A 26,231-nucleotide genomic window follows, 5' to 3' on the forward strand; every position below is an offset into this window, starting at 1 on the left:
TAAAACAAGCTTGTTTCTAATTTAAATAAAAATATAATACAAAAAAAAAAAGACATACTTCCTGGCTCTCTGGGGTATGCTCCTTAACGTTTCCCTGCTCTTGGGTAGCAGGTCTTGGCCTGTGAAGGCTTGGTCTTCGATGATGTATGTTGGGTAGATCTAGGTTGGAAAGGCTTAGATTGGGACTGATGGGGTCTATGTGGCTTGAACTGAGTAGATCTGGATGGAGAAGATTTAGCTTGGGAGGGCTGGGAATGAGGGGGTTTATCTTGGGAGGGCTGGGAATGAGGGGGTTTAGCCTGGGAGGGATGAGGATGAGGGGATTTAGCTTGGGAGGACTGAGGATGAGGGGGTTTAACTTGGGAGGGCTGGGAATGAGAGTTTTTTTTCTGAGAAGATTGAATGGGCTCTGGCTCGACATGTTTGACCTGGAACTTCGGTTGATGGGAGCTGAACTGGAAGGTAGATGAAAGTTTACTCCCAGACATGGATTGAGACCCTGCTTGGAAAGCTGGATCTGAAGACCTTCCTTTTGTCATCTGTTGAGATCCTTGATGAGGAACTGATACTTTTCCTTCTTGAACAGCCCCTGTTGGCTGACAGGATGGAGAATGAGGGTACTTAGTCTGAGAAACTGCCCTCATAGGTTTTCTAGTTACGCCACTCGGGTGCATCCTCTGGGCATAGGCTTTCACAGGCTGTGGGTTCCTGGCTGCTTTTGTTGCTTGTAAGCCGGGAGAATGAGAGTGACCTACAGGAGAGACCACTGTTCCAGGCCTTTGAAGGGTTCTCTCTGCCTGTAGGCTCTCAGGAAGGGTCTGTACACGAGAAGTCTGTCTTTGTGATCTCCCAAATGTTCCACTGGAGTGATACCCCCGAGAAGCTCCTGAAAATTTCATGAATCTTTGCCCCGAATAAAATCTCCAGGGTTGGAAGTGCTGATTACCAAAGCTTTTGCCTCCACTGTGAACCCTTGTATTCTGATGGGGCAAAGGATAGAACCATTTAGCTCTCTGCTGTGACCCAAAGTGGGAGCTCAGAACCCAGGGGGCTTTCAAGGAAACATGGTAAAAGTTACTTCCAAATGTAGTAGGCAGAGGCCATGGGCGGACTGGATGCAGCACCAATACTGGAGTCTGGTGCAGGTTCTGAGAACTCTGGCTGTCCTCATGTTGGGCTCCAGGCTCTCTGATTGGCACCTGAGCTCGGCTTTCAGATGGGCTTTTTGTCTGACTACGTATTTGTTGGTTCTCATCGTCAGTCATTCTGGGGGAATCTTGAATATCTTGAGTGATTCCAAAGTCCTGGTCTACCTGAATCCCCAACTCCCTGGCCAGAGAGGCCATATCTTCTAGGGACACACATCTGAGTGAAGAGGACGTTACTTCCTGGAGGGCAGCTTGAAGGGCCTCCATCATCTTCCTTCTATCCCCAGCTTCCTCCACTTCCCAAAACAGTAGCTGTGACGGCTTCAGTCCCAGGATCCTTTGGAAAATCTGGGCCTCTTTACTCTCCTTGGCCTGGGGACTGAGGACAAAGTAGCATCTTTCAAAAGCATCTTCTCCTAAAAACCTCAGCAAGTCCCATTCCTTCTCACCAAGGCAGTCAGTGAAAAAGAACACAGCTGAGGAAACTTCCACCAGAAAACCAAATTGTATCCAAAAGCTTTCAAGATCTCCATGCAAGTTGGCCACGGCAACAGGCTTTTGGAAAACAGGAGGAGTTTCCTTTAGCTCCTTGTTGTCAGGAAAACACCAAGCTACCTCCACCAGGCCACCAGAAATTTGCCGAGGAAGCATGGGAACAGAAAAATCCTGATGGAGAAAGATTTTGTGTGGCTTCTGTTGGGAGGAACTGAGCAGTGTGTTAAGGATTTTGGACTTGGAGAGGCTACAGGGTCCTAGTCGAACAAAAGAGACGACTGGCATCTTCATGGAAATCAGAAATTTTTCTGTTTCTCTGGGGGACCCTCCTGAGGACTGCACTGGATATGGCTTTAAGTCTTTCATGGCCCCCAGCATTAAGATGCTTTTGTTATTTTCTGCATCTGGCAACAGTAGGGGAAGAGCGAACTGGCAATGGTACATGTTTGACATGACTTCACGTTGCAAAGAGGTATCTGAACAAAGCATGGAGGCACAAAGGACGTCGAGGGGATCCATGGTTTGTATGTCTTCAATTTCTAAATTCTCTATTCCAGCCAGCAATTCCCCTTTGCTCACCTCATCCACCATCTTGGGCCTAAGGATAAAATCTCTGGCTGTCAGGTCTAGTGCCTGAACTTTCATCAGGAAATTCCAGGCTAAATCTCCCAGAGTTGAAGGTGTCCACTCACTTCCTCGGTCTATGGAGAACTGCTTCACAAACTCTGGGAGAAGCTTTCTGCTTCTATCCATGTTCAAACAGGACAGGACATGGTGAAATACTCTCTTCCTTTCTGTAATGCAGAGAGTTCTCATTATTGCCTTGTTCAGAATCTGTGTCCTTTGCTTAAAAACATGTCACTGACAATTTCACTGCCAAAGGTTGAAACAATACAAAATCAAAGTCTCCTTTCACCACCCTTCCTGCCCTGTTTTCCTTCTAAGAGGCATACTAATTTTGCATAGTATGTGTCTTAGTCTGTTTTCTGTTGCTGTAATAAAGACACTGACCAAAAGCACCTGGGAGGGGAAAGGGATTATTTCAGCTTACATATCCCAGTCACAGTCTATCATAAAAAGAATTCCAAGACATGAACTCAAGGCAGGAATACCTGAAGGCAGGAACTGAAGCAAAGGCCATAGAGGAAAATTCCTTACAAGCTTGTTCTTCCCGGCTTGTTCAGCCTGCTTTCTAATACAACTAGAGAACCTGCCTAGGAAGGGTGGCACTGCCCACAGTGGGCTGAGCTCTCCCACATCAATTATCAATCAAGAAAATGTCCCCCACAAATATGTCTGAGGAGAAAGGCTTCCCCAATCAAATATTGCAGCTCTGAAGGGAAAAGTTTTTCTAATTACAAGGGTTACAGCCCGAAAAGAGAAAGGCTTCCCCAATGCAAGTGTTGCAGCTCTGAAGGGGAAAGTATCCTTATAGTTGGAGCCAAGGAATACCACAAAGTTACACTACACACAACAAACCTCACACAAAACATTCATTGAGAAAGTCACAGAGGGAGTCTGCCTCTGCTCTGCGAAAAGCAAAGCAGCGGAGAACTAAGTGGGAGGCAGGCTTATATAGGGCTCCTTGGGGGTGGAGTGCTCCAAGGTAGAGATTTCCATGGTGGAGACTGGTAGAATGTCAAGTCTTGAGCTTGGGTGAGTTCAGGCATTGGTGTGATTTCAAGATCAGGGATTGGTGGGATTTCAGACTAAGGGATTAGTAGGTTTTCAAAACCCAGAAGTGAGCTCAAACTTTTTACCCTATAAAAGATGGTTAGTAAGCTTGACAAACTGAGTGTCATCCCCTGGACTCACATAGTAGAAGGTAAGAACCAGCTCCCACAAGCTGTCCTCTGACCTCTACATGCATGCCATCGTACACATGCTCATACATATGCTCATACACATGCACACAAAATAAAATGTAATTAAACAGTATCAGAATTTACATACTGGGTATTCCTCATTTGGAACCCCTTACATTCTTGGACATTCTCTTCACTTTCCCTCAATAAATCTATCTTTGCTCTGCTTTTAAAAAATTACACACTGTTTCTGTTTTATCCTTATCTCCCATTTTTACATATATTTTTCTAGTTACTAGAAATAGTACTGGTAGAGAAAAACCAGAGCAGGTTTTATTCAGAACAGATGGCAAGATAGCACAAGATGTTTCATCTATTTTGTTTTGTTGTTCCCAGGAGCTTGGGGCAGGTGTGGGTCAGGGTTTCAGGTAGCTCAGGATGGCTTTGGTCCTCCTCCCTCTACCTCCCAAATGCTAGGATTTACAAACACATATCATTGTGCCCTATATAACGTAAGGTATAAATAAAACTTGGTCTTGGGGTATAGCTCAGTTGGTACAATGCTCATCTAGAGTTTATGAAGTCATGTGTTTAATCCCTGGCACTGGAAAATAAACAAACAAGAAAACAAACAAAAAATAGGAGATAGCACAAGCCTATACTCCCAGCACTTGGGAGAGAGAAGCAGAAGTATATGAAGTTCAAAGTCATTCTTGGCTACATAGTAAGTCTGAGGACTGCCTGAGATACACAAGACCCTGTCTCAAAGAAAAGGTTCTTGAGCTAAATGTTTGGTAGAGCACAGGCCTGCTCTTTAGAGTCTATTCTATGCTTTTACTCACACATCAAATTCTTTTGTACTTTCAGTGGGGTGTGTGTGTGTGTGTGTGTGTGTGTGTGTGTGTGTGTGTGTGTGTGTGTGTGTGTGAATGCACATACCATGGCATGCATGTGACAGTCAAAGGATAACACTCAAGAGTTGGTTCACTCCAAGTCATCTTACTGACTCTACTTTCATTTTTAACAAATCTCTATAGTACTCAAAAAAGGAAAGGGTTGCACACATAAATGTCTCTGTGTCAAAAGACAAACATGGTATGAACTCACTCATATGTGGATTTTAGACATAGTGTAAAGTTTTACCAGCCTACAATCCACACTGCCAGAGAAGCTAGTAAACAAGAAGGACCCTAAGAGAGACATACATGGCTCCCTGGAGAAGGGGAAAAGGTCAAGATCCCCTGAGCAAATTGAGAGCATGGGAAGAGGGGGGAGAGAGCTACGAGAATGAGAAGGGAAGAAGAGGAAGGATGCAGAGGTCATGAGGGAGCAGAAAGGTTGAGTCAGGGGAAGAATAGAAGAAAGGATATGTGATGGGTAGGGTTTTAGTTGGGGGGGGAGTTGGGGGGAGGACCGGAGGGAGAAGGGAACTGGAATTATCATGTAAAACAATCTTGTTTCTAATTCAAATAAAAAAATGATTTAAAAAAATAAAAATCACTAATTGTATACTTAAAAAAAATGTCTCTGTGTCAGGATGGTAATCTATGGACCAGACTCAGACATCCTGAGACCTCCACTATGCACTGTAAGTTCCTCTACTGATGGTTTCCACTTCAATGGTTAAAACTTAAAGCTGCAAAATCCAATCTCTTTCTGGTTATGAAGCCACTAAAATTAAAAGTTGCTTTAATCTGAAAACAGAAGGTAATTTCTAAAGTGAATAGCTAGTGGCTGGAGATACAGATCAGGCAGTAGTATGCTTGACTGGCATACATACAGGTTCCATCTCTAGCACCAAATAAAACCATGTGTGATGGATCAACTTTAGAGGTGGAAGCTGGAGGATCAGAAACTCAAAGTCATCCTCAGATACATGGTGACTTCAAGGCTATAGAGTCTCACAGCTGGTCAAGGTGTTGAGCATAAGTGACTAGCCAGTGCTTAGCACTTACAGGAACATTCACCTGATCCTTCCCAATGCACAGAGAACATCGTGGATGAAGGGATAGATAGGGACATGGGCCTAAAAATGCTGTCTTCCAGGCATGAAATGGTCATTGTTTTCATGAATTCATGGGGGATGCAGCTGCCTGCACAGGGCCTGCACAAAACTCTGCTTTTATGGACATTGTCATGGATGGCTGAGAGGAGCTATCAGCAGTTGATGAGCCACTCATGTTCCAGTGTTTAACTGAACACTGATGCCCCTCAGGGTGGCCCTGGACAACTCAATGAGTCACAAAACAAAAGGACCTGACAGTGGGCAGGAGACTTGTTGGGTACAGGAGGAGCTGGGGTGTGCGATCAAAGAGGGTGGTATATGTAACCTGAATATATGAACTTTGATTCATATATGAGATTGTCAGTGAATAAGTTTTTTGTTTGTTTGTTTGTTAGACAAAGTTTCTCTGTGTAGCTCTGGAGCCTGTCCTGGCACTCATTCTGTAGACCAGGCTGGCCTCAACTCAAAACGATCAGCTTGCCTCCGCCTACCAAGTGCTGAGATTAAAGGTGCACGCCACCACCACCTGGCTATGTTGGCAAATAAGTTAATTAAAACATACATAAAGGGGCTGGAGAGATGGCTCAGATGTTAAGAGCACCGACTGCGCTTCCAAAGGTCCTGAGTTCAATTCCCAGCAACCACATGATGGCTCACAACCATCCATTATGAGATCTGATGCCCTCTTCTGGTGTGCAGATATACATGGAAGCAGAATGATGTATACATAATAAATAAATAAAATCTTAAAAAAATTAACTTGTTAAACAATAAAGACTCATTGCTTTTAAAAAAAAACACATAAAAAATAAAAAAGGCATCCCCTGCTGCATGATGGGAAGTGACTTGAGAAATCTATGTACTGATAATCAGTGTTAACTTCTGCTCATATGGACAGCATACCATATTCAAGACTCTGAATCTGCAATTCAATAACCTTCAGATCATGAATATTTGGGGCAATATTATGTTTATTCTGAAGACGATGACTAACTTTTTTCTTATTATTAGTCCCTGAAAAATAACTATTTACATAGAACTTACATTTTGTTGGTATGAGTACTCTGGGAGTGATTTAAAGCACACAGGAGCTTGCAGTGGGAAGAGAAAGATAGAGGGATGGTTAATGTGCAGTAGAGTGCAAATAGTTAAGAATAACTTCTAGGGCTGGAGAAATGACTCAACCAGAATCACTAGCTATGCTTCCAGAGGTCCTTAGTTCACTTCCCAGCAACCACTTGGTGGCTCACAACCATCTATAATAGGACCCGATGCCCTTTTCTGGAATGCAGACATGCATGCAGACAGAGCACTTATACATACATACATACATACATACATACATACATACATACATACATACATGAACTAATTAAATTTTTTAAAAAAAGAATAACTTGTAGGGCCAGCAAGATGGCTCTGCAAGCAAAGGTACTTTCTGCCAGCCTGATGACCTGAGTTGGACCCTTATGACTCACATGGTGGAAGGAGGAAAACAAATCCTGAAAGTTGACCTCTAACCTCCACACCCCTCCCAACACACACACACACACACACACACAAATACATACATACATAAACATGATTAAAAAGCTGGGTAATCCCATGAAATGGAAGAGTAACTTCAAATATTTTGTATCACAGTACATCTTTGGTTGAGAAAAATTAATTTCTCTAGACCAGCTAGTGTGAGAGCTACTTTGCTTTGTGTCTACTTTGAGACAGGACTTCATTAGCCCAGGCTGATATCAGACTCTTAGTCTTCCTTTCCCAGTTTCCAGAGTGCTGCCATTACCTGCATGGACCCCCACACCCAGAGAGACGATTCTGAATGTGCCCCCAAAGAAATCATACATGTTTAGAAAATAACTATGCCAATTACCCTCAGCTGATTATTACACATTGCTTATATTTATTGAAACAATATAATGTACTTCATAAATATGCATGTTACTATGTATTAGTTAAACTAAAAGTGTAATTTTAAAAATAATAAAACATGTAAGAGAATGTGTAGAGGTTGTATACAGGTATCGAGCCTCTTTTTTCGTTTGTTTGTTTGTTTGTTTTATGGTTTTTTGAAACAGGCTTTTCAGTGTGTAGTCCTGGCTAGCCTGACACTCACTATGTGCCTTAGGCTGGGCTCAAATTTTCAGTAATCCTTCTGCCCCAGGTTCCTGAGTGCTAGGACTTCAGGCATGAGCCACCAACCCTGGTTCACGATGCCATTTGAAACAAGGGGCTCGAGCAGTCACAGATTTGGCTAGCCAGATGAAGCCCTCAAATCTAGTTCCATTGGACACTGACTCTTTCTACTTTACAGTCTCCCACTTCTCCAGACTTGGGAACTCCTTTGTTCAATACCCGCCTCCAGAAAATCCCTCTTAGAGAAACACCAGATTTCTGATTAGTTGATTAGCCCTATCATGCCCCCTCTCCAGTATGTCTCTCCATAAGATGTCTAACTACATAGTCTCCATACCTTCAGTGCGTCTCTCTTCCTCTTCCAATGAAATGCCGCTTTCTGAAGCCTCACAACTTTCTTCATGAGAAAGCCCCATGGTTTCTTCATACTCCCGTTCCTCTTCACCATCATATACAAAGCACTCTAGGTCATCGAAATCCCCTTCCTCTACAATGGTCTCAACATCTTCAGGGTACCCAACAGACTCTTCATATTCCCCTTCTCCTAAGTACAGAGAATCGTCCGGCTCCTCGTATCTTTGTCCATCATTTAAGTATGTGATACTCGTTGGAACTTCATACTCAACTCTTCCAAGTGAATGCTTGCTCTCCCTGGAGGAGCCTGCAGTTTCCCTATCATGGCTACTTTCCTCATACATGAAAGACTCAGATGTTTCCCAATCCACACATTCTTTCTCTTCAGAGAGCTCTGCAATCTCTTCATTCTCTGAGGTTTTTCTCCTGAAGGAATAGGGATCTGCTGCATCCTCTCTCCCCACCAGAGACCAGGCTGCTTCAGTCGCCTGCTGTGGGACTTCTGAAAAGAAAAAATTTCATTATTGCCTCAGTTTTTCCAAAGAAAGGATTTTAAATCACCTTGAGTCTCAAGTCCTCAAAGCATTACCCGCTCACTTTCTTTTTCTTTTTCTTTCCTTTCTTTCAGACAGAGTTGTCTGTGTTGCCAAGGCTGGCCCAAACGCTTGAGCTCAAATATGTTTGTTCCTCGACCTTCCCCACTAGCTGAAGCTACAGGAATGCAATCAGTCTCTCTTCTTCATTTCACTAGAAGCTCCAATGCCCATTATGCCTAATCTAATGTGCATAGAAACCAATCAATCATGAGAACTTCCTTTTTTGTGAGAGAAAAATCAAATCAACTGCTGTCTCTCAGAGCAGCCTCATAAATTAGTGGAGAAAATGTATTTGTTATGACTTAATTATGTTAATATGAATTACTATAATTAAATTAATAATTGTGTTAATTATACACTTAATGCGACCCATACTCAGAGCTCTTTGGGATAAGGAAACCCCAGTAACTCCTAATGAATGAGTTGACTACTGTACTGGAATAGTGTATTCTACAAATAGTAAAAGCTATTTTTCCAGGCATATGAGGCTTGTGAAGGTTAGTTTTAATTGTCAATACAACTTAGAATCACCAGGGAAGAGAATCTCTGGAGAATTTTCTACATTGGGTTGGCCTTTGGGCATGGCTATGGAGGACTATTTTAAATTAAGTGAAGTGGGAAGAACCATCTAATAATTAGTACTTGTGCATACTTACAAATAATTAGTATAGAAGACCATGTGTTTCTGTGTGCACCTGTCTGTACACATGCCTGTGCGGCCCAGAGGTTGGAGTTGGATTGTCTTCTTCACCGTCGAGAAGAGCTGACCAGCAAGCTCCAGAACCATATCTATTTGTCTCTACCATCCCACACTACCTTGCACATGCACATGCACACACACTACCACAGGTGGATACTGGGAATCTGAATTCAGATCCTCATGCTTGCACAGCAAGCATTTTACCAGTCTCCCCAGCTCTGGTAGAAAGGGTTTTGACATGGTAAGTGTTGTCATGTTGCTTAAATTAGAAAGATGTGCGCTATGGAGATGGAACATGAACTACAGAGATTATATTAACCAGTTTATTACAGAGCGGGAGAGGGAGTGCGTGAGGGGGAGAGACAGACTGGGAGAGAGGAGACAGGAAGGTAAGAGAGCTTGAGAGTAAAAGAGACAGAGAGACGGTAGGAGAGCGAAAGGTAAGAGCGAGGATGAAGAGAAGAGTAAGAGTAAGGAAGCAAAGAGAGGAAGGGAAGAGAGACATGGGTAAGAGAGAAGAATTAGTAGTTGACCACCGGAAACAGAGAGAGAGAGATTAGAGGGATGAGGGCGTAGGCTTAAAAGGAGGAGGCTCGGAGCTCGCACATGTGCAGTCCTCACGAAGGTCCATACTGCTTAAGGAGTGACAAGGCACATCACTGTTCATGCCCGTCCCCACTGTCAGGGGGCGGGGTCAGCCTGGTGTTTCAGTCCCAACAGTGTTTGAGGAAAACATATACGAACAACCTTGCTATCTGATACACTGTTTATATACAATAAAATACCACACTTACTCCCATAAAATAGTTGTGCTATTTTAAAAAATACATATTAACATGCAGGTTTTTCTTTCTAACTCTGGATTAACTCATTTAATATGATACTTTCCAGATCCATACATATTCCTAAAAATGTCATTTTATTTTTCTTTACAGCTGAAAAATATTCCACAGAGAACCTCATTTTTTTTTTATTATCCATTCACCTGTGGGTGGACATTAGGCTGGTTCCATGCCCTTGCTCTCACAGATAGCGCAGCAGTGAACATGTATGTACAAATATCTATGTGATATAATATGTAGTTCTCTGGTATACACCCCAGGAAGAGAACGAAGGGTCATATGGCAATTCTGCTGTTAATTTTCATGTTCTTCCTTATATAGAGATCATAGTTTATAATGTATCCATGTATATATATGAGCAAGTATGAGTATGGGTTTAGTATAAAATTTAAGGAGACCAGGAGAAGTTAGCATTACATGACTAAGGACAGAATGCTGGCAAAGGGGCATGAGTCATGAAAGAAGGTTTAGAGTTACTTTTTATTGAAAAATATTTTTTCATACAATATTTTTTCTGGGAAGGACTAGGGTAGGGGAAAATAGTTAAAATATAGTATATGAACTCCACTATAATTCCTTGATTCTCTTTTTTTGTTGTTGTTGTTGTTTTGTTTTGTTTTTTATTTTTGTTTTTCGAGACAGGGTTTCTCTGTGTAGCTATGAAGCCTCCTGGCACTAGCTCTGGGGACCAGGCTGGCCTCGAACTCACAGAGATCCACCTGCCTCTGCTGGGATTAAACGCGTGCGCCACCAATGCCCGGCTCCTTTTTTCTCTTTTTATTTGGATGAATGAATAAAATGTATTCCAAAGCACTCAGGAGGCAGAGGGCGGTGGATCTCTTTGAGTTCAAAGCCAACCTGATCCAGAAAGTGAGTTCCAGGAAAATCATGGCTACACAGAGAAACCTTGTTCTGAGAGAGGAGAGAGAGAGAGAGAGAGAGAGAGAGAGAGAGAGAGAGAGAGAGAGAGAGAGAGAGAGAGAGAGAGAGAGAGAGAGAGAGAGGAGAGAGGAGAGAGTGTGTGTCAGGGGCGTGGGGGCAGGGGCAGGGACCGAGATGGGGGACGCCGGGTTGGGGAGGACACAAAGTCGAGGACAGACACAGACTTGGGGTCAGACCCGGACACTGGAACAGGATGGGGGATGGGGGAACGGGGGGAGGGGGAGACAGGGCAGACATGGGGAAGGGAAAGGACACAGGGATGACTCGGGAAGGGGACAACACTGGGAAGGCGCAGATACACAGACAGGGCCGACACAGGGAGGGGGGACTCAGGATGGGGACAGGGACTGACTCGCAGACTGGAAAGGGCAGGCACTGGGACCGGGGAAGGACACGGGACAGGATGGGGGTGGGGGGACGGGGAAGGGGGAGCCGGGGCAGGGACAGGGACAGGGATGGGAAAGGACACAGGGATGGACTGGGGAAGGGGACACTAGGAAGGGGTGCAGGGAAAGACACGGGGACAAGGATGAACACGGGGAGGGGACAGGGACGCAAACGGGATGGACACAGAGCAGACACAGGGACAGACTTGGTTGCAGACACTGGGATGGGGAGGACTCAGGGACGACTCTCAGACAGAGAAGGACACGGGGATGGGAAGGGGGAACACGGGGAGGGGGAACACGGGGACGGGGCAGACATGGGGACAAGGACAGACACTGGGTCGGACACGGGGATGCGGCCGACAAGGGTGGGGGGAGTGGACACAGGGAAGGGGACACAGGGGGACACGGGACCGAGTCAAGGATGGACGGGGGGGGGGCAGACACGGGACTGGAAGGGACATGGGGATGGGGACAGGGCAGGGGGAGACACGGGATGGACAGGGACAGACACAGGGACAGGGCGGACGTGGGACCGGACTTGGGGATGGGACTCTATGGGGACGGACACAGGGAGAGGGACTCAGGGAAGGACACAGGAAGGGTAGACACGGGGACCAACACAGGGGCAGGGAAGGACGGGGCAGACACTGGGCAGAGAGTCGGACAGGGACGGACACGGGGATGGGGGCTAAAACAGGGGACTGACTTGGAGACCGAACTGAGATGCGAGGAAGGACTTGGGGACAGGGACAACATGGAGACAGACACTGGGAAGGGGACTCGGGGACTGATTCATGGACAGGGAAGGGCACCGGGACAGATACAAGGACTGGACAGAGGGGGGGTCACCGGGAGGGGGGCGGTCACGGGGATGGGGTTGACAGGGACTGCCATGGGAATGGGGTCGGGAAGGACACAATGAGGGACACGGGGATGGACACTGGGACGTTGACGGCCACGGGGAGGGGGGCGCAGACTCAAGGAGAGGCACAGACATGGGGACCGGGCAGTGGACACGGTGACTAGAAGAGGGGGACACGGGAATAGGGTCAGAAACCGGGATGGGGTAAGGACACAGGGTGGGGGCGGATGGGGTGGACACGGGGAAGTGGGGCCGGAACAGAAACAGGGACGGGGCAGACATTGGGACAGACACTGGGAAGGGGTGGATACAGGGACAGGGCAGACAAGGAGCAGGGACTTGGGTGGGGATGGACAGGGGGAGGGGGACTCAGGGACTGGGACTGGGACGTACTCTCTGACAGGAAGGACACAAGATGGAGATGGGGTCGGACAAGGGGATGGGGCGGGCACAGGGAACAGACTTGGGGACGAAGAGGGGGACACAGGGATGTGGCAAACACAGGGATGGACAGCATAGAGACTGACACTGGGGGGGGGGTCTCAGGATCGGGGACAGACTCACGGACTGGGAAGGACACCGGAACGGGAAGGGGGGCAGACACAGGGCGCGGACATGGGGACAGGGCAGACACGGGGACTGCAACTCCCACACTGGGACTGGGAAGGGCACGGGATGGACAGGGGAATGGGGCTGGAGATGGATACTGGGACAATGACGGGATGGGGACACACTGGGATGGGGACTGAGATGGACACAGGGATGGACATGGTGACTGGGACTGACACAGGGACTAGGTGGACAAGGGTATGGACACTGGGAAGGGGACAGAATGGACACCGGACAGGAAGAGAAGGAAAGAAGGGAGGGGGGGAGGAAAGAAGGGAGGGAGAGAGGGGGGAGGGAGGGAAGAAGAATAAAACCCTAAGTGAAGTCCCATGGCTTCAGAGCAGCCATTCTGTGTCATTGTGACACAGAAGTTTGGGATTGGACATTTTTTTGAATGGCTTCCTTAAACTAGCTGTGCTTTATTTGTGAGTTAATGAGAATAAAGTGATTTTTTTTTCTTTTGGTTTTTCGAGACAGGGTTTCTCTGTGTAGCTTTGGAGCCTATCCTGGTACTCGCTCTGTAGACCAGGCTGGCCTCGAACTCACAGAGATCCACCTGCCTCTGCCTCCCGAGTGCTGGGATTAAAGGTGTGCACCACCAATGCCTGGCAAAAGTGATTTTTTTTTTTAAGAAAGAAAACAATCACATTTTATAGAGTATTACTTTCAAGACTTAAAACTTGTATTAATCAAATGGAGAAATTACACTTTTAGAAACTACTATTCTGCTGGCATTTTATCACAGAGAACAGAAAGTTACTGACCCCCCCTGCTGGTTTAATAAAATGCCCCCCCAAGTAGCTATCCAAAGGCACTGCTCAAAAAGTCCTAGCTAGTGCCATTACTAATGGTGTGCTCTTTCCAAGTCCCAGCAGGAACGGTGAGCACCTGATGGTGGCAGAAGAACAACTGGAACAGTCTGATCAGCAATTACCAGTCTCCTAAATCAATGAAATCCATTGTTCCCTGCTTTAAAAACTACACCTTCTGTTTCACATTTCAGTAAGAACCACCTTAGGAAGTCCAATCCAAACAACAGGCAACAATTCTTTCTTTCTTTTCTGGAAAATCTGCTTTCTCCCTTCCTTTAAAAGTAAAGAGAGAGAGGGAGAGAGAGAGAGAGAGAGAGAGAGAGAGAGAGAGAGAGAGAGAGAGAGAGAAGAAAAATCAGCTTACCGTGCTTCAAGTCCAACGTGGTAGCTGCTTCTGGAAATGCATTAGACAAACATTTGAGGAAACAACGGCAGCTCTCCTCTCCCTTCTTCTGTACCACAATTAACAGCTTCCGGCTTTTCTTCAGGGGATCTGTAATTTCCTCTAGCATCTCATATTCGTCCTCAGAAATCAGTCTCCGAGAGGTTAATGTGTCCAAGAGCGAATCGGGGTCTTGCTGGAGGACAGTAAGCAACTTGGTTCTTTGTCTTTCTATGATTTCGGAGGAAGCACTCTCGGTAGCCATTGCTTTCTAAGAACCAGGAAATGGATTAAGTCATTCTGGCAAGTAAAGAAATGTAATTTAAAAAGGAAAGAAAGAAGGAAAGATGGGAATTCCACTTAGCAAAGATAAAAATATGTCAAGAATACCTATTGTTGGAGAGGCCAGACAGGAACACACACAGGAAGTGAATCAGTCCTGAGCACCCTGGAGCTGATTTCCTGTTGTACTTGATTTCGCTTTATCTGCTCTGTGTGTGTGTGTGTGTGTGTGTGTGTGTGTGTGTGTGTGTGTGTGTGTGTGTATGTGTGTGTGTTGTGTGTGTCTATGGGGGGGGGGTCTGTGTGTGTGGGGGTCTGTGTTTGCTGAGCACAGAACCCAAGGTCTCATGATGTTCTGCCACTCGAGGACACCCCTAATCCTCTCTGCTCTTTGATCACAAGACTGAGTTTCATTAATACTGGGCAGTGGGAAACATGCCACAAATGGTAGCACACACATTATAATCCTATCATTCAGAAAGCAGAGGCAGGAGAATCAGGGTTAGCCTATTCTACACTGTATTGTAAGCCATCCAGGACCACACGGAGAGACCCTCTCTCAGTAAAAAAAAGACAAGACATGAAGTGAGGCTAAGGCCTTCCCCAAGGAAGTTCCCCTTGAACTTCAAGTTGAGCTAGGTGTTCCTGCCCTGGGCACCATAATATGATGACAGAAATGTAAATTCATTGATTGATTTGTGGAGAGTAATCTTCAATATGCAGGTAAATAGTGAGAGTTAGGTAACGATTTAAAATGTGTAACTTTCAATCCAGCAATCCTACCTTGGAAATTCAGGGGCTGGAGAGACAGCTTAGCAGGAAGAACACTAGCTACTCTCTTTTTTTTTTTTTAAGATTTATTTATTTATTTATCATTTATACAGTGTGTGCCAGAAGAGGGCACCAGATCACATTACAGATGGTTGTGAGCCACCATGTGGTTGCTGGGAATTAAACTCAGAACCTCTGGAAGAGCAGTCAGTGCTCTTAACCCCTGAGCCATCGCTCCAGCCCCAACACTAGCTACTCTTACAGAAGATCTGGCCGGGGTTCGGTTCCCACATTCACAAGGTGGTGGTTCAGAGCCATCCATAAATCCAGTGCTAAGAGAACTGACTCCCTCTTCTGGGCACCAGGCATACACATGGTACACATATATACATACATGCAAGAAACTCATATACATAACAAAATAAGTTTAAAGAAAATATTAGATACATGCCAAAAATATACATATAAAAATTCTAAAAGTATAATAACAGCAGAAAATCAAAAATAACCTAAATTTCCATAAATCAGGGCTCTGTGAAATAAATGATAGTAGTAAATATCAAATATATTATTATATATAGTATATATATGCATATATATAATATGGGTTTGTTTTGTTTTGTTTTGAGACAAGGTTTCTCTATTTTACAGCCTTGGCTGTCCTAGAACTCACTCTGTAGACCAGGCTGGCCTTGAACTCACAGAGATCTGCCTGTTTCTGCCTCTGGAGTGCTGGGATCAAAAAAGTATGCCACCACACCCAGCCCACCAAAGAACTATTGAACTGTTAAGATTTGATTTATTTGTGAGATATCATGATGTGTGTGCTGGGAATTGAATCCTGGTTCAATACTGGTTCCCTGAAAGGGTAGTCAGTGTTCTTAACTGCTATGCAGTCTCTCCAGCATCCTACTAGACTGTAAAAAAAGGATAAAGTAGGACTTGATAAATGATGATAACCACTTTATAATATTTTGGAAAACAGCAAGTTATAGAACCCATTAAGTAAATAAATAAAAAACAAGCTGGGCATGGTAGTGTATGCCTTCAATCCCAGCACTGGGAGGCACAGACAGGCAGATTTCTGTGCATTTGAGGCCAACTTGGTCTACAAAGAGAGCTCCAGGCTATTTGAGGCTATATAGTGTGACCCTGCCTCAAAAATAAGCAGACCAAAAAAAAAAAAAAACAGTATATAAGCTAGGTATGGTGACACATGCCTCTAACCTCAACCCTAGAGAGGCAGAGGCAGAGGGATCTCTGAGTCAAAGACTGGTCTGGTCTACATACCAAGTTCTAGGCTGGCCTGGATGGTATAGTGAGATCTTGTCTCAGGAAAAAAAAAAGTGTGTGTGTGTGTGTGTGTGTGTGTGTGTGCACATAAACACATATATAGCAATTTTTTATAAAATAATCAAGAGATATCCAAATTTTAACACTGGCTACTTCTGAGGATGAGATTATAAATGGGTTTATATTTTGTACTTTAAACACTAATATATTTTAGGGCTAGAGATGTGGCTCAAAAGTTAAGAGCACTTATTGCTCCTACAGAGGACCTGGGTCTGATTCCCAGTACCCATATAGTGGCTCACAACCAACCATAACTCCAGTTCCAAGAAATCCAATGCCTTCTTCTGAACTCTGCTGGTACTAGGCATGAATGTGGTACATATCCATACATGGAGACACATAAAAGAAGTTTTAATTTAAATTAATTTTTTGAGACAGGGTCTCTCTAATGTAGCTCTGGCTGTCCAGAAACTCATTATGTGGTCTAGGATGGCTTTGAACTCACAGAGATCCACCTGCCACTGCCTCCCAAATTACTTATGTCATCAAATATAGAGAAGTCAACCTGGTGCCCAACCAGAGATTTCACACCTATTAATTAGTATTTATGGTACTGGAAATACTGTGTACACTACCAGAGGAGAAAGGTAGTCATCACCCAGGTACATAGCCTGTGACCTACAACAGTGACTAGCAACAGTGGCCTAAATGTTATAGGAATAACAAACTTTCTGATTGAATTTAAGGCCCATTCCATTAGATGGGACCAATATCTGACAATATCTGGGTGGCCAAGAATCTGAAACTAGATAGGTCATAGACCGAGAGGAAAATCTACTAATATCATTCTGCTAAAGGAGCATAGCAATAAAATGACTCCTAATGACATTTTGCTATAGCCACAGACCAGTGCCTTGCTCAAGCCACATCAGAGAAGCTTCCTCTTGCAGTATATGAGAGCTAGGTGATGTGCAATAAATGAGAGACTTTGGAGTACAACATCCTAAATGGAATGTCTTCATCAAACCCCTTGTATCAAGGCTCCGGGATCTATGTGGAAGAGGAGGTAGAAAGATTGCATGTACTAGAAGAAGGAAACTGTCTTCCAGATACTACAGGACTGATGCACATATGAGCTCAAAGAGACTGTGGCAGCATGCAAAAGACTTGCACACATTCACGCCAGATGGGGGTCCTAGCACTGAGAGGGCAAGTGGACATGGGATCCCACTCCTCCAATCCTGACCAAAAAGCAACCTGTACTGGATACCTGCTAGCGAAAGGAAATCAGTTCTTACCAATGGAGTGACACTGGGTACATGACACTCCAGGGTAGGTCCCATGCCCAAGAGGTGGCATTTTTTGACTTACTGTTCTTTTGCCTGCATGATTTTCATTTTTGTATTTTTTTGATGGGGGTGGGGGTTGAGGTGGGGTTTGAAGTGGAGTCATGTTTCTCATTTGTTTTCTGTTTGCTTTTTAAAATAATTTATTTTTATTTTATGTTCATTGGTTTTTGGTTTTCTTAAAGATTCATTTATTACGCCAGGCATTGGTGGCGCACGCCTTTAATCCCAGCACTCAGGAGGCAGAGGCAGGCGGATCTCTGTGAGTTCGTGGCCAGCCTGGTCTCCAGGATAGGCTCCAAAGCTACACAGAGAAACCATGTCTCGAAAAACCAAAAAAAAAAAAAAAAAGATTCATTTATTATATATACAGTGTTTTGCCTGCATGTACACCTGTATGCCAGAAGAGGGCACAAGATCTCATTATAGATGTTTGTGAGCCACCATGTGGTTGCTGAAAATTGAACTTGGGTCCTCTAGAAGAGCAGCCAGTGCTCTTAACCTCTGAGCCATCTCTCCAGCCCTTGATTTTTCATTTATTTTTTTTAAGATTTTATTTATTATGTATACAACATTCTGCTTCCATGTATATCTGCACACCAGAAGAGGGCACTAGATCTCATAAAGGATGGTTGTGAGCCACCATGTGGTTGCTGGGAATCGAACTCAGAACCCCGGGAAGAGCAGTCGGTGCTCTTAACATCTGAGCCATCTCTCCAGCCCCTAAAATATACTCTTTTTTTGTCCTGGAACTAGCTCTTGTATACCAGGCTGTCCTCAAACTCACAGAGATCCGCCTGCTTCTGCCTCCCGAGTGCTGGGATTAAAGGCGTGCACCACCGCCACCCGGCCCCACCCTTGATTTTTTAAATATAGAGAAAAAAATAATTTAAAGTTGGATAGGTAGGGAATTGAGGAGATTATGAGGGGAATTGGGCGAGGAAAAAAAACATGATCAAATTCACATACAATATTTTTCAGTAAAAACATATTTCATCAAAAAGGAGGAGGAAGTGGAGGGGGAAGAAAAAGAAAAAACTGCCAATTGTTGGTGGTCAAAATTTGATTTTTATAGGATCTTAAATTCAGTATTTAGGACTAACATGGTCTCTATAGCTGCCGAAGGCAAAATGGTAGAGGGTTAGACCTAGGCTAAATCTTAATCTGAAGTTGGGTATGGTGGCACACTCCTTTAATCCCACGGCTCCAAAAGCAAAGCTTACAGATCTCTATGAGCTCTTAGCCAGCATGGTCTACACAGCAAGTTCCAGGCCAGCCAATGCTACAGAGACCTTGTCTCAACAAAACAACAGCTCATTGTTTCAGGAACTGGCCTAACTGAATGTGGCAGCATGTGTCTACACTACTTGCCAGCACCAGGAAGGCTGAGGCAGGAGGATCACTGGACCTCAGGAGTTTGAGACCAGCCTGGGCAACATAGACCCTATCTTTTTTTGTCTTGTTTTGTCTTGTTTTGTCTTGTTTTGTCTTGTTTTGTCTTGTTTTGTCTTGTTTCGTTTCGTTTCCGAGACAGGATTTCTCTGTGGCTTTAGAAGCTGTCCTGGAACTAGCTGTTGTAGACCAGGCTGGTCTGGAACTCACAGAGATCTGCCTGCCTCTGCCTCCAAAGTGCTGGGATTAAAGGTGAGTGCCACCACCGCCCGGCTCATAGACCCTATCTTAAAAATGAAAAGGATCTAGGCGGCGGTGGTGCAAGTCCTTAATCCCAGTACTTAGGAGGCAGAGGCAGGCAGATCTCAGTGAGTTCAACGCCAGCCTGGTCTACAGGGCATCAGGGCAGCCAGAGCTACACAGAGAAAAAAAAAAAAATGAAAACAAGAAAAAATAATGTTCAGCTACTGCTGACCTACCCAAACCTAGCTTTTGGGTAGAACCTGAAAGGGACTTCCTAGGCCTCTAGAGCATAAATTTCAGGTTTCCAGCACGTGTGAGCACACACACACACACACACACACACACACACACACACACACACACACATACCCTCACATTATGGAGAAGAAAAAAAATTTCACTATCTGATGTCTTCAGTTCTAGGTATGTCTTGGGTAAAGACAGTGACATCTCTCTCAGGAGTACACTCCTGGTGGTTAATGCCTATCCTACTCTTTCTTCACGAATCTTATTTTTCATAGCTTGTGAAGTAGATGACCCCACATAAAATAGCAGTTTTAGGTCACATGACAAAAGATGAGCTTGCAGATAGCATTAAGGATTCAGATTAGCTGATCTTGAGATGGAGAAATTGTCTAGGTGGGGGTGGACAGAATCACAAGAGGCCTTAAAAGGAAGGAAGGAAGGAGTAATACAATGTGAGATGGGTTATTATCGGCCTGCAAGATGGAAGACAGCAATTAAAAGTCTGGGGCAGCCTCTAGAGCAGTGATTCTTAAGCTGTGGGTGTAAGCATTTTGACAGCTCAGATGGGATGAACTGTGGCACTTGGGAGCCAAAGAATACTGAGTGTTACAGTTCGGATGGAAAAGTATTCTGGCACTTGGAGCCAGACAATACCACAGGTCACAGTAAGCATAGCAGCTTACAGCCCTTCTTCAGGGAAAGAGTTCCCCAGTGAAAAGTGTTAACAGCCCTGCTTTGCTCTACTCCGCCCAGGGTCATCTCTGCTCCGGTGGAAGGTCTCACCCAAACCTCATTCAAGAGATTTATTGGAAGGGAAGAATCCAGGAGAGTGGCTGCCCTCTGCCAGGGTGGAAGCAGACAGCTGGACAGCCAGAAGCTGAACAGGCACAGGGTTCATATAGGGATTCTTGGGGGGGGTGGAGTTTTTAGGGTGGGAGTGGTCAGATTTCAATCCCTGAGTTTAGGATGGCTAGATCTCCTGCTGGGGAGGGAGGGTGGGGGGTGGGGGTGGGGGGGTGGGGGTTGGTTAGTTTTCTGAGTGTGTTTCTTTCACTGGTCCTTTTTAGCCTTTAGGCTCTGTTTTAGGGTCAGGGTATATTTCTTTCACTGGCTCTGATTCCAGGGTCAAAGTGTGTTTCTTTGGCACTGGTTTCAGGGTCAGGGTGCATTTCTTTGGTTCTGTTTGCAGGGCCAAAGTGTGTTTCTTTGGCTCTGCTCAGGTGTGTTCCTTTGGCTGGCCCCTTTTCCCTATAGTGGATAGCAACCCCTTCATAGGGGTCACATATCAGATAGATACCTTGCATATCAGATATTTACATTATGATTCACAACAGTAGCAAAATTACAATTATGAAGTAGCAACAAAAATAATTTTATGCTTTGGGGTCACTACAACATGAGGAACTATAGTAAAGGGTTGCAGCACTAGGAAGGCTGAGAACCACTGCCCTAGACTATGAAAAAGATATATATTCTGTTGGAAGGGTGGAAGGCAGTCTTGCCAACATTTTAATTTTCTTTGTACCGTGCTGGAGATGGAAGCCAGAACTTCTGTGTGAGTCAAGTACTACACCTCAGCACTCCATTTTAATTTTAGTCAAGTCAAGCTTTTCTTGTGCTTTTCACCAGAATTGTTAATGTTTTTAAAATTATGCTAAGAACACTCATGAGATTCATCTCCTTAAAAGATTTTTAAGCTGGGTGGTGGTGGCACACGCCTTTAATCCCAGCACTCAGGAGGCAGGGGCGGGTGAATTTCAGTGAGTTCAAGGCCGGCCTGGTCTACAGAGAGCGTCCCAGGACAACTAGGGCTGTTACACTGAGAAACCCTGTCCCGAAAGATCAAGGGGAAAAAAAAAGATTTCTAAGTGTGCATCACAACTTTGTTATCTGTATGTTCAATGCTACAAGTGGACCTCTAGAATTGATTTCCCATAACTGAAACTAAATCTATGTTTAATTTATAGCAACTTGTCATACAGTCTCCTGAGACTTATTTATAGTTCCGTTCAACCACTTAAACGCTTGTTTTCTTTCTCTCGAGTTCTCCCTATATCCTCACTGCTCCACTTCCAGTCTACTACTTCGGAGTGGAAAGGAATATGCATTTTCATTTCTACTCCCTCTCCCTAGAAGAAACTAGTACTTAAGTACTATTTGCTAACAAGAAAAACACAAAAACAAAAAAAATCTTCCGATTCCTTAGTGTTCATTTTGTTCTGCTGTCAATTACTATGATTTTGCCTGTGATAGACTAGTAGTCCTCATATTTTAGAAAGCAAAAGTACATAGGTGATATGGCCGAGATTATTTCCCCTATTCATAAATGTCTGTATATATTTCTGTATATATTCCTCACGTTTTGTACTGGAAGAGGTTGCGGGCCACAGATGGATTAGCGTTTATCAAGCAAGTCTGGAGTCACTAATTTCAAAACGATCTAGAGAACATTTTTACAGTACAGACTTCCAAGCTGTACTCAAGTCTGAAGGCTCTGGCAGATTTCCTGGTGGCAGCGCGCTGGGAACTGCTGTTTAACAAGCTCTACGTGCGATTTCTTGTACCGGATCAAACAATTTGCTACTGCCGGACATTAGCTTGAGTTAGAGCGAAGCTCCTACCCTTGCGGGGGTTGGGGGTGGGGATGGGGACTAGCGAGCGTCCCAAAGAAGACGAACCTGGGAAGCTGGCTTTCCCGCATCGGGATCCCAGTCCCAGCCGCTCGCTGCACACACGGCCAGGGGCGCTGTCACGCAGAATGCCCACGACGGGAATCCACGCCGTGGAACCAGACCCGACTGCAAACGCTCAAGTGTCAAGGTACAGCTGCTGAAAAACTGCAAACGCCGCAGGGGCCAGGAACAGCTAAGGACCTCGCCTCTCCAGATGAACCCCTGACGCTCAGGAGGGTGGAGTCGGGCGCACTGGCCACACCCCCTCCAGGCGCTGGAGCCCTATTGGCTGCCAGACTCTCCCGGTCCCAACCACACCACGGCGCCGGAGACTTGACTGTGCTGCACCTCGCCCGCCGGAAGTAGTTCACCGGGAGGAAGCTTATCCACAGGAAGTAAGGGAAGTCCTTTCTCTTCCGGTCTCTTTGGCCTCGGCGGCAGAAGCAAGATGGTGAGTGTGGTACCTGGGCTCTGTAAATCTCTTTCCATCCTTCTTCCCTGAGCTTCCCTGCCCGCTGTCGGTGCATGGGTGACAAGATTGCAAGTAAAGGGAGCTGCTGGGCCGGTGCGGTGGCCCGCAGGAGCCGGAGGAACGCCGCTTTATGCCGGGCCGAACCCTCGGTCCTAGCGCCTCTATGAATCTCCGGGGTTGGGGAGAACGTACGCATTGTTGTTGCCCCCGGGCAGCTGCTTAGGACTGGTCTGGGAACATGAGGCTCCCGCCGCCGAGAAAGCGAGAGGTGTTTCTTGGCTGAGCTGGGATTAGGAGGTGGACACCTTCTTTGGTCTTCACCCTTAACGCTTAAAATTAAGGCGATTTCAAAGTGCTGATGTCCGTGCAGAGTGGGACATTAGAGCGTGTGAATTATCGGCAGCGATTGCTTTTAGCTTTTGTGTGAAGGATGTAAAGCTTTGCCCGGTTTAGTCTCAATGTAAATGTCGTTATGTCGCGTCAGTAGTCGTTTTCCGTGAAAATGCCAGAGTACATTGAGAAGGTCCCGGATTTCAAAACTGCTTATTAATACTTTTACTGTGCAGACGAAAGGAACGTCATCCTTTGGAAAGCGTCGCAATAAGACGCACACGTTGTGCCGCCGCTGTGGCTCTAAGGCCTACCATCTTCAGAAGTCCACCTGTGGCAAATGTGGCTACCCTGCTAAGCGCAAGAGAAAGTGTAAGTACCATAATCTTAGGGCTGGCTTTGCATAGAGCAGAGGTAGGGTTTTATTAGAAAACTCTACTTGCACGTGTTAATTAGTACATAAAGAACTTTGGCGGTTGCTATGTTGGCTAGATGATGAAAACACCATAGTTTCTGAGGAAATTGGCTGACAGTGGGTACTTGGAAAAACCTTTGGAATCATGTTTTTATTAGATAACTGGAGTGCCAAGGCTAAGAGGCGAAACACTACCGGGACTGGGCGGATGCGGCACCTAAAAATTGTCTATCGAAGATTCAGGTACAGTTTTTGTTTGAATGTCGTTGACTCTGGGGGTGGGATAAGTCGGCCCTGTCTGTAGCTTTTGACACTGGTGAATAGTGGCAATGACACCGTGGCCTGTTTTTTTGTTGATTTATTTTTTTCCCTTAAAAGTATATGAAACACTCAACTTTGTCAAGACTTGTTCTGTGAATGAGGACTGGGAGGCAGCTTACTTGGTGTAGTCTTGGCTTTTGGTTTTATTAAGTCCACTATCCAAGGCTGTTCTGGGTGGTAGTCATCAGCCTGGTTTGGTTTGGTTTTTCCCCCTGGAGCCTGGGCCCAGCCTTGGCATTTCTTAAAAGTACAGAATTTTCAGCCCCATCTTGGACTTGGCTTCAGGGTCTGTATTTTTGGCGGTTGCTTCTAAAATGAACCCTACTGGGTTTCCACTAAGGTTGAGAATGATGGCAGACATAAAGCTGCCTGCTTCCACCACTGCTATTCAAGCAATCTAAGACAGCTGAGTCTGAGGTGGTCCGTCCTGGAGATTGTCCTTGGGGAAAGTGGGGTTTGAGTGGTGTGAACTGCTGGCTGCTGAACAAGGACCCAACTTTGAAGGTCACATGACAGTGTGAGAGTCTGTAAACATTTGTGTTTACACTTAATGGAATTGCAGGTTTGGTGTGTTTGATAAACAGGCCATTTTAAGCCTGTTCAAACTTTGTGCTTCAGATCACTTGCCTTCATAAAATGAGGTTCCTAAAGTAGGTCTGGCTGTTTTCCCCTGGCTGAGCAGCTTCAAATGTGCTGTCATTGGTCACTACCACTAAAGAATAGTTGTCGTAAAATAACTTGGACCAAAAGGGTTGAGTCTTTATATTTGAATTAGTTAATTGTAATCTAATGTGGGTGTCTTGAACGGGGTAAAGATAATGGCTTATCAGTGATGTTCTAAAAATAAATGTCTGAACATATGAATGCTATACTGATTTCAGCATTTAGCTGAGATAAGCTTATTAAGGTTATTTTGACTAAATTGAAAGTAATGTGCTGATGTTACTACATTAATTTTTTTTATCTTCAACATGGGACAGACATGGATTCCGTGAAGGGACAACACCTAAACCCAAGAGGGCAGCTGTTGCAGCATCCAGTTCATCTTGAGGATTTCAGTCAGTCATAAAAATAAAATGTTCTGGTTTCAAAAACGATGCGTGGTGTGTGCTAAGGTATTTTAATGTCAGTTCAGTGTTTGGTTATGTGATTACCTTGGAATCTAAATTCTTTTAATAGCATATTAAGAACTGGGTTTTCATACATAAAATTAGTTCCTGTGAGGCTGAAGTGTAGGGCCTGGATGAATTCTCACTTGGGAAAGAATCTGAACCTTCCCTAGTACCCAGCCTGTTTGCTTGACCCTTGGCATGGAGTGATGATGAGTGAGGAGGTTTGCTAGGGAAGACAAACATAGAGAACAGTTACTAGTATGGTTATGTGAAATAAGTGTGCACCCTAAATTATTTATTCCAGCATTTAGGAGACAGAAGCAGAACTCTGTTGAATTCGAGGCTAGCCTAGTCTACAGAGCAAGTTCTGGGACATGTTCCAAAGCTACAGAGAAACCCTGTCTGGAAAAACACAAGTAAACTATTAATCTCTGCCATGCCTAGGGTATCTTGAGGTGCTTTCAATCTATAAGGGACTTGAAAATCCATAAAACTGATCAAAACCCTCAAGGGTGGGGAGCCATTTGTAATCCCTGCTCTTACCCTGCTATTGAGCTCTTCATTCTGGATAAAGCCAGGCAGGCAGATCTGAGTTGGAGACCAGCCTGAGCTACAAATGCTTTTCTGATGCTATTTACTTATATGTAGATTGCTAATCTAAGTGTTGGTTGGACTTCCTCCTAGTATATGAGACTACTCTCATTCAAATGTGCTACGTTCAAGGCCATGAAGATGCTTTTGGCAGTTTGCATTTGATCTTGATGAAATTCATAGCCTATAGTCTGTTGTGTGATTGCTAATGGTTAAAATGGGTAAATTCTAACAAGATAATCAGACATTGAGACAAATGGCAGTTGAGCTAGGTAGGTAATTGGACTTGAGTAAATCTAGAGATGGGAAAATAAGGTCAGCACAGTCACAAAGTAGGTATTGATGAAGAAAATCCCTGTGTTACCAAGCATAGGAATGGTGAACTCTGTTGGCTAATGCCTGTGGGGGCATTTGTTGCCTTGATGGTGGTTCTTGTATATAATAGATTTGGGGAACCTGTAGGCACAAGGATAGGCAATGACAAGATTTAGAGTGCACCTAGATGCAGTTTCACCTATAAGGTCTAGGTTCTTGGGGTGTAGGTTCCGTGGGGTGTTCTGTTTAAGGCAGGGTTTCTCTGTAATGGCTCTGGCGATCCTGGAATTCACCAGGAGAGTCTCATCCTATGTATTACCACCAGGTCTAGTTTTTAATAGTCG

The 26,231-nt window shown here is 44.9% G+C and overlaps 2 protein-coding genes and 1 non-coding gene across 3 annotated transcripts; 2 read left to right on the plus strand and 1 right to left on the minus strand.

Annotated features, from left to right (window-relative positions):
* Positions 1-22,571, minus strand: Card6 (caspase recruitment domain family member 6). Its single transcript, XM_027401370.2, has 4 exons — positions 22,338-22,571; positions 14,069-14,357; positions 7,936-8,454; positions 1-2,437 (listed from the first exon to the last, which is right to left on the minus strand). The coding sequence occupies exons 2-4, from the start codon at positions 14,349-14,351 to the stop codon at positions 84-86; spliced, it is 3,156 nt and encodes a 1,051-aa protein (XP_027257171.1). The 5' UTR covers positions 14,352-14,357; positions 22,338-22,571; the 3' UTR covers positions 1-83.
* A 55-nt stretch (positions 22,572-22,626) lies between these two features.
* On the plus strand, positions 22,627-24,966 carry Rpl37 (ribosomal protein L37). Its single transcript, XM_027401373.2, has 4 exons — positions 22,627-22,782; positions 23,370-23,505; positions 23,707-23,791; positions 24,850-24,966. Exons 1-4 carry the CDS (start codon positions 22,780-22,782, stop codon positions 24,917-24,919), a joined length of 294 nt encoding a protein of 97 aa, XP_027257174.1. The 5' UTR covers positions 22,627-22,779; the 3' UTR covers positions 24,920-24,966.
* LOC113834219 lies at positions 24,690-24,769 on the plus strand. Its single transcript, XR_003482595.1, has one exon. It is a non-coding gene; the product is annotated as a small nucleolar RNA SNORD72 (small nucleolar RNA).
* Positions 24,967-26,231: the final 1,265 nt, after the last annotated feature.

This window comes from Cricetulus griseus, chromosome 2 (assembly GCF_003668045.3).
Source record: "Cricetulus griseus strain 17A/GY chromosome 2, alternate assembly CriGri-PICRH-1.0, whole genome shotgun sequence".
NCBI lineage: Eukaryota > Metazoa > Chordata > Mammalia > Rodentia > Cricetidae > Cricetulus > Cricetulus griseus.